At 39.9% G+C, this 8867-nt stretch overlaps 1 protein-coding gene across 1 annotated transcript; it reads left to right on the forward strand.

The window, feature by feature from the left end:
* Window positions 1-4318: 4318 nt before the first annotated feature.
* On the forward strand, window positions 4319-8618 carry UPK2 (uroplakin 2). The gene is made up of 5 exons (XM_075838920.1): window positions 4319-4373; window positions 4851-4982; window positions 5713-5845; window positions 5950-6008; window positions 8195-8618. Exons 1-5 carry the CDS (start codon window positions 4319-4321, stop codon window positions 8329-8331), a joined length of 516 nt encoding a protein of 171 aa, XP_075695035.1. The 3' UTR covers window positions 8332-8618.
* The last annotated feature ends 249 nt before the right edge of the window (window positions 8619-8867 follow it).

Below are 8867 nucleotides of genomic sequence, written 5' to 3' on the forward strand. Positions count from 1 at the left end.
TTATCACCACAAATGGGGTATTGCCACACTAAGGACAAATTGGGCAACAAAATGGGGTATTTTGTTCCCTGTGAAAATAAGAAATTTTGATCACAAATTACATTTTATTGGAAAAAATTGCATTTTTTTCATTTCAGAGCCCAATTCAAATACGTGCTGTGAAAAAACTATGCGGTCAAAATGGTAACAACAACCCTAAATGAATTCCTTGAGGGGTGTAGTTTCCAAAATGGGGTCACTATTGGGGGATTCCTACTGTTTTGACACCTCAAGACCTCTTCAAACCTGGCATGCTGCCTAAAATATATTCTAATAAAAACGAGGACTCAAAATGCACTAGGTGCTTCTTTGCTTCTAGGGCTTGTGTTTTAGTCCACGAGCTCAGTAGGGCCACATGTGGGACATTTCTAAAAACTGCAGAATCTGGACAATACATATTTAGTAGTGTTTCTCTGGTACAACCTTCTGTGTTACAGAAAAAAAAATGAATAAAATTGAAATTCAGCAAGAAAAATGAAATTTGCAAATTTCACCTCCACTTTGCTTTAATTCCTGTGAAATGCCTGAAGGGTTAAAAAACTTTCTAACTGCTGTTTTGAATACTTTGAGGGGTCTAGTTTTTAAAATGGGGTGTTTTATCAGGGTTTCTAATACATAGGCCCCACAAAGCCACTTCAGAACTCAAGAGGTACCTTAAAAAAAAGGCTTTTGAAATTTTTCGTAAAAATATGAGAAATTGCTGTTTATGTTCTAAGTCTTGTAACGTCCAAGAAAAATAAAAGAATGTTCAAAAAAACGATGCCAATCCAAAGTAGACATATGGGAAATGTGAACTAGTAACTATTTTGGGTGGTATAACTGTCTGTTTTACAAGCAGATGCATTTAAATTCTGAAAAATGCAATTTTTTCAAAATTTTCTCAACATTTTGCAATTTTTCACCAATAAGCACTGAATATATCGACCAAATTTTACCACGAACATGAAGCCCAATGTGTCACGAGAAAACAATCTCAGAATCGCTTGGGTAGGTTTAAGCATTCCGACGTTATTACCACATAAAGTGAAATATGTCAGATTTGAAAAATGGGCTCTGAGCCTTAAGGCCAAAACTAGGCTGCGTCCTTAAGGGGTTAAAGAGGCTCTGTCACCAGATTTTGCAACCCCTATCTGCTATTGCAGCAGATCGGCGCTGCAATGTAGATTACAGTAACATTTTTATTTTTAAAAAACGAGCATTTTTGGCCAAGTTATGCCCATTTTTGTATTTATGCAAATGAGGCTTGCAAAAGTCCAAGTGGGCGTGTTTAAAGTAAAAGTACAACTGGGCGTGTATTATGTGCGTACATCGGGGCGTGTTTACTACTTTTACTAGCTGGGCGTTCTGATGAGAAGTATCATCCACTTCTCTTCAGAACGCTCAGCTTCTGGCAGTGCAGACACACAGCGTGTTCTCGAGAGATCACGCTGTGACGTCACTCACAGGTCCTGCATCGTGTCGGCCACATCGGCACCAGAGGCTACAGTTGATTCTGCAGCAGCATCAGCGTTTGCAGGTAAGTAGCTACATCGATTTACCTGCAAACGCCGATGCTGCTGCAGAATCATCTGTAGCCTCTGGTGCCGGCTCGTCTGACACGATGCAGGACCTGTGAGTGACGTCACAGCGTGATCTCTCGAGAACACTGCTGTGTCTGCACTGCCAGAAGCTGGGCGTTGTGAAGAGAAGTGGATGATACTTCTCGTCAGAAAGCCCAGCTAGTAAAAGTAGTAAACACGCCCCGATGTACGCACATTATACACGCCCACTTGGACTTTTACTTTTCAACACGCCCACTTGGACTTTTGCAAGCCTCATTGACATAAATACAAAAATGGTCATAACTTGGCCAAAAATGCTCGTTTTTTAAAAATAAAAACGTTATTGTAATCTACATTGCAGCGCCTATCTGCTGCAATAGCAGATAGGGGTTGCAAAATCTGGTGACAGAGCCTCTTTAAGGCCTCCTTCACACACACTTTTTGTTCTGCGTTTAAAACGAATGTATGTTTCAAGCGTTTTTTATATCATTTTTACGTGTTGTGTTCTGATAATAACGTCACTGACCCAAAAAGTACTACAAAAATGTAAAATGCCGTGTATGTAGACGTTGTCAGATTTCACTATAAACTTTGAAGAAACATCTGGCTGGAGTGTTTTGTACCAAAATGCTGTGCCAAAAAGCAGCGTGTGAAACCGGCCAAAATGTAGGCTGTATACAGTACATGTGTCTGTAATACCTGTTTTAAAGTACATTGACTAAATACGTAATAGTTCACGATCCTGTGAATTTTGACACAAAGTATAGAAATCGAAAACATGTTTTCAGTAAGGGACAGTAGTCCCGCGGGGAGGCAGGGACACCCAGCGTCATACATAACTATGATGCTACGAGCCCGGCTCCCTGAACTGTGTTTGGTCAAGGAAATGTGGCCGACATGCGCTCCGTATATCACGGGCCGAACACGGTCGTGTGATTGAGGTCTAAAGGCGGTTGCAAACCTAATGGCCAGCTACAGGAGTATAATAAACAACTATTACTAATAGGAAAGAAATAAAGGTGACAGAGAGACATCTGGCATCAATCAGATCCAAAAAGAGTGGACCAAGGGGCTGCAGGATGAGCACCTGGGGGCTCCAAGTGGCCCCTTGGATTGATCTATCAAATTCAATTCATTTAATCTGGAATTTGATAATCTAAAAATAAACAAAATCTGGCACTTGTTTCCATTAATGACATATGAATATAGAGTTTTGAATTCTGGCCTTTTATTTCTCAAACCCATAAGTAACTTGTTTGTCTCTATGGTATGCCAGGTATTCATCAGCACTGTCTCTGTCACACACTCGCTAGTAGAATGTGGCTGCAGAAACTGGTAGGGTGGCATTCCTTGCAATGCTGACAATCTTGCAGTAGGGGGTGGATAAAAAGTTGGACAGACCCTTGCAAATGTTAAACTGCACACACAGTTCATGTGCAAATGAATGAAGCTTTGAGAAAGAGCGAGAGAATGTATTGTTTCTATCATGTGCACTGCAAACAAATGGGATATACCCAGGGTCGGGCTGGTACTTGGCATGCCGCACAGAGATTTTATTGATGCGTTTTTGCAAGAGTGTACCATGCGAGTAGAATAAAGTTTTCTTGCTTACGGCAATATTATACTATTGCAGACTTTAAGTGCCAGATTAGGTCCAATCTGAGTGTAACACTCTTAGATTTGCAAACATCTTCCACCGTTGGAGCCCTATATACTGAGAGTGGTGGGAGGGAGGACCACTGGCCTCAGAATACCTTATATCACTCTCTTTGTTCATTAATACATCTACTTTGGGTGGGATTCTTTATTTATAAATCAGACCTATCCTGGTCTATCCTAACAGCGTTGAGCATTTTCTTTTTGAATGAGTTTGAGAAGTTGCTGTGGACTCTTTTACTTGTACCTGCTCCGCTAGTCATTTGCTTCACTGTATCCTTGTGCATACAGTACAAATAATTTGTTCGTTATTTCTCCTGATTCGGCCATAAACATGCACACTGGGCCGAACATACATGTTTATTTCAACGAGGAGAAAAGAATTTGAATATTTAACTTTTTTTTTAAAATCTTTAATTGTGAAATAATCTGTAAGAAGCAATTTCATGCTGGGGACAGGCTGACTGTAGTATTTTTTTTAATTCAGTTACTAAGGGGAGGCCTAGAAAAATGTATGTCCCCATAATCACATGTCCCCAAATCTGGGAACCTTAGATACATATTTATGAAAGTTATTAGCAACCCTTTTTATACATTTAAAGGGTAACCAAACTTTCTAAAAAAAAAATAGTACGTCATTGTGACGTCAGAAGTTTTTTTTAAAGTTTAGTTACCCTTTAACGTTTGTAAGCTTCATACTTTAGGTTTAGTGTTGTTTATAATGTCACGTCACTGGCGCGTTCCTCTTTCCTTATTTTTATTTAACAGTTTGATAGTGCAGATTATTTTGTCAGAGTAAATATGTCTATTATCCCAGGGGCTCCATATGATAATGAGGGTGTGAGGGGACAGAGATGGGTGGCAAGTATGGGGAGAGGGTATGTTGTCTGAGGTCAGGGTGTGTTTGGAGTGGTGATTTTCCAGCATGTCCACATTCTCTCTCCCCCCCCCTCCCCCCCCCCCCCCCCGTCACCCGATTGGTCTGTCTGAGGCAGGTGAAACTCACTTGTAAGACAGGTATCTATGTTTTCGGCATTGTATATACAAACTGGGAACAAGTGCAGCTGCTAAGTGGAGACACCATGGAACTACTGACAATTTCTACTTTGCTCCTTCTCATTTCCACCTCATATGGAGGTAAGTCTGAAACAGCAAGATCTGTGCATTAGGAACTAAAGCAGGATTGATGTCAAATTCAAGGTTTTATGTTTGATTTTCCACTATTTTTATGGATTTTATGGATCTAAAATTTGGATTTTTACACTTTGAAATCGTATTACAAATACCAATCTAGAAACTTTAGAAAGGGTATTTGTAGTCGCATCTACAGGGTATACATACTGTAGCAAAGTCTTTATAGGACACAATAAAGGGTAGCTACAGCATGGTGATCTTCATTATGAATACATTGATACTCCGAGACCTTGTCCAAAGATGAGGCATGATATTAGCTAATCACACCACTATAAAGATCACCCATCCATTCCTGAACACTTACACATAATAAGACTGTGGGACATGTATTTGTTCTTTACATTTTCTTCGCATTTACCTAGTATTTTGGATTAAATCTTTCCTTTTTCATCTTTTTTTTTATTTATTTTTTTGTTGCAGATAATATCACAAGTCTCAGCACTGGGCTTGTCGACAATCCCTTTGGTCAATCTGTATTAATAGCGATGCCTGCTACATGTGAATTCTCAGGGAAGACAGCAACACTTAAAATAAAAGGACCTGGCACCCAAGGTATGAAAAATTCCATTATTTTACTGAACATATATTTTCTGACATAGTATTTTTGTTTGACTCATTTTTCTAAATTTTTGGGAATATTTCCTTAGAATTACAGATAATCCAGAGCCATCTCTGCCTGTTTTTTTTAATTGTTCTCCTGTTTTATTACAATCTATGATGTTGTACACAATCCCAGGCACAACTGTCCAAAAATCGAATGTGAACACATACAATCAGACCTGGCAATCTGTTTAAGAGGACAGACCATGTTGGGTTTTTTTTTTGGTCGATCCTGTCTTTTTTTGGGGGAGATAAGCACCTTAGGTGTCCAGCAGCTGTTTATCTATCCATCCTTTATGGAAATACCATATTCTGCTGAATATATGCATTTTCCAAGCATGTCGCTAGACAGAAAAGGAAAGGTGTTGGTGCGGTAATATCTGCGTGTGTAAAAAATGTTTACAATGCTGATTGCTGGGTACAGTGGCCTTTCAATACAGGACTATGGTATAAAAGGATTTTTCGCGTCAGAGCAGAGCTGCGAATCATACAGCCTGACCTATAATTCAGACTCCAGTGAGCTGATCAGAATTGTAAACAATGGGAGCAACATAATCGTGGTCAGTGTTACTACGTCTTCAAACCTGCAGAGCTACCATTTCGTACATGACAAATTACATATATACTGTTCTAGCAACTGTGAATACAAAGTTTCTAACACCAACCACATCTGTATCTGCAGCTCTATTGTTTACAGTGCCACAATGTCGTCTGAAGCGGGACCTTGTTGTAGTTAATGACACTCAAAATGGCAATGTGGAAACCATAAGCGTGGGTTACGAAGTTCAGGGCTTGGTTCAAAACACCAATTACTCGTGAGTACCTCTGACAGTCCTTTTTTTATTATTCTGCATTTGCTGTTTAACAAAATGTATTTCACTAATGTACAAATGGAATATGATTCATTTTATTTTTACAGTGCATGGTATGAAATTGATGGAACAATTTTCAATACAGCGAACTTCACAACTAAAAATGGTAAGTACAAGAAACTAAATGTAAAGTAGGAATGTACCATAATAAAAATGATGTTTCAGGCCTCTGATTGAAAACTTTATCTGGTTCCAAAAAATCTAAATGAAAAAGCAACCAAGGCTAGAGCTACATGACGACTTTGGTCGCAACTTAGGTAGCACGGCCAAAGATCGCTGCTTTGCACCACTGTTGCATCGCAGTAATAAAAGGGAATGTGGCTGCGTTGAGACTCGCAGGTTGCCACAACCACGACATGACAGTAGCAATAAATCCACACTTGATAGATTTCTTGTGACTGTCGTTTCGCGATCGCGGCAACCTGCAAGTCGCAACGTGGCCGCATGTACTTTGATTACTGCGATTCAAGCAGCGCAACACGGCGATCTTTGCTCGTGTTTGACTTGTGTTGTGGCCAAAGTCGCCGTGTAGCCGTAAACCATTCCCGACATTTGACATATGCCTACGTCATAGTCGGGTAGGGGAAGTATGGAGCAAGCCCACGGGCTGAGCCAGCTCCATACAATGCGAGTGTCGGCTGTATGTTACAGCCGACACTTCAAAGTAATGAGCGGAACACATTAAATGCCGCAGTCAATATCGACAACGGCATTTAAATCGTTAGAAAGAGGGGGGTGTCCCTTTCTATAAGCTATAGCCCCCCCCCCCACCCTCAATGCGATCGCTCGGTGCCGATGGTTGCTTTGTGGGCCTAATGAAGACTCCAGGTCTGCCATCTTTGTGCTCCTACAATTTAACATTATTTAACCCGCACTGTGTACGACTTAAAAAAAAAAAGTAAACCGTCAGAATCTCTGTTTTTTGGTCACCTCATCTCCCACAATAAATGGATTAAAAAGTGACCCCAAAATAGTACTATTAAAAACTACAACTTGTCCCTCAAAAAATATGCCCTCATACCGCTTAATCGACGGAAAAATAAAAAAGTTATGGCGAAACAAAATAAATTTTATTTTTCAGTTAGATTTTTTTTACTATAAAAGTAGTAAAATATTTTAAAAAAACTATATACAATTTGTATCGTCGTAATCGCATTGACCCGCAGAATAAAGTTAACATGTTGTTTTAATTGCACGGTGAATTCCTTAAGAACAAAGCGCAAAAAACAATGGAGAGATCACTGTTTTTTTTTTATTTTCTACCCCACAAATATTTTTTTTCCCATTTCCTAGTACATTATATGGTACAATAAATGGTGCCATGAAAAACTACAAATTCGTCCCGCAAAAATAAAGCCCTCAGGACTATATCGACAAAAAATAAAAAATGTTATGTCTTTTGGAAGGTGGGGAGGAAAAAATGAAATTACAAAAATCTACAAAATAGCTGCGTAGGGATGAGCTTAAAGGGAATGTACAGGATTAGAAAAACATGGCTGCCCTATTAAATAAAAAAATAAAAAAAGTGCCACACCTGGGTTGATTCTAGTATTGCAGTTCAGCTACATTTAGGCTATGTTCACACGGAGTATTTTGGGGGAGGAATATCTGCCTCAAAATTCCGTTTGGAACTTTGAGGCAGATATTCCTCTCCCTGCACGCCGATTTTCGCGGCAATTATCGCGCCGTTTTTCGCCCGCGGCCATTGAGCGCCGCGGGCATAAAACAGCGAGATATACGCTTTCTCCTGCCTCCCATTGAAGTCAATGGGAGGTCGGAGGCGGAAGCGCCCGAAGATAGGGCATGTCGCTTCTTTTTCCCGCGAGGCAGTTTTACTGCTCGCGGGAAAAAGACGCCGACGCCTCCCATTGAAATCAATGGGAGGCGTTCTCGGGCCGTTTCTGCCGAGTTTTGCGACGCGGTTTCCGCGTCAAAAAACTCGGCAAAATACCCCGTGTGAACATAGCCAAAAAGTGTATGGAGCTGGGCTGTAATACCACATAAAACCTGTGAATTGGTGTGGTGCTGTCTTTGGAAGGAGGCAGCCTTGTTTTTCTAATCCTGGAGAACCCCTTTAACCTATGCTAGTGAACCCATCTTGCAGAACCGTATATCTGCTTTGAAAACAGGCACATGGTCCCTATTGATCAGTGGTTTGTCACGGTTGCTGGTGATTACTACAACATCATCATCTGGTACCTGGTGGTTAGTGGTGACACATTGACACTTGATAGATTACATTACGTGAGAACATATCACATAAAGTGAACTAACATGGTTTTTTTCTTACAGTTTTGGCTGAACCTCCAGCTGTATTTAGGCGTAGTGGTGGAATGGTGGTGATTACAGTCATTTTATCTATCGCAATGTTCTTGCTCCTTGTTGGACTGATCGTTGTACTTGTGTTGGGAGGCCGCGGCAAAAAATAAACTCAGAAAAATTTACGAGCTGACTTTATCAAGGAGAACAAAGAGCCACCACCCCCAATGGATACTTTCTGCTACTGGAACTGCTGTCATGAGTGAGATAAAAATAAGAACACTAGTTTCTTACAATATCAATACCAAGCCCCGCTCTATAGGGCAATGTCGATTTTTTTTTTTTTCTTTTTTAATAGTTAGACTTCTTCCAGTATGCTGAGTGTAAATAGTATTTGATACACTTCTCCCCTAGTAATAATAAAATGTAGAACTCTCTGGGAAGGGGGATATTTTTATATATGAGTGAATGAAGAGCATTGTTGCTCAGACCTTACTGGAATTTTTTGATTTTGTAAAATTAAGTATTACAATGTCCTTATTTTAATAAAAGTGCTAAAAACTAACCCGAGTGTTGCCTATAAATAATAATACATTAACGATTTTAATATGTTACAGAAATATGGAAAGGCTTATTAGTCAGGCTTATTTCAGAATTTGATGCATACAGGACTGGAGCAAAGGGTAGATGAGCAAGGAGGCAACAC

This window comes from Rhinoderma darwinii, chromosome 10 (assembly GCF_050947455.1).
Source record: "Rhinoderma darwinii isolate aRhiDar2 chromosome 10, aRhiDar2.hap1, whole genome shotgun sequence".
Lineage (NCBI taxonomy): Eukaryota > Metazoa > Chordata > Amphibia > Anura > Rhinodermatidae > Rhinoderma > Rhinoderma darwinii.

Excerpts from the sequence above, each read along its gene's own strand:
- UPK2 (XM_075838920.1), top strand. The coding sequence starts at position 4,319 with ATGGAACTACTGACAATTTCTACTTTGCTCCTTCTCATTTCCACCTCA. Across the intron at positions 4,983-5,712 it reads AAAAGGACCTGGCACCCAAG|CTCTATTGTTTACAGTGCCA; the intron begins GTATGAAAAATT and ends CTGTATCTGCAG. Across the intron at positions 6,009-8,194 it reads GAACTTCACAACTAAAAATG|TTTTGGCTGAACCTCCAGCT; the intron begins GTAAGTACAAGA and ends TTTTTCTTACAG.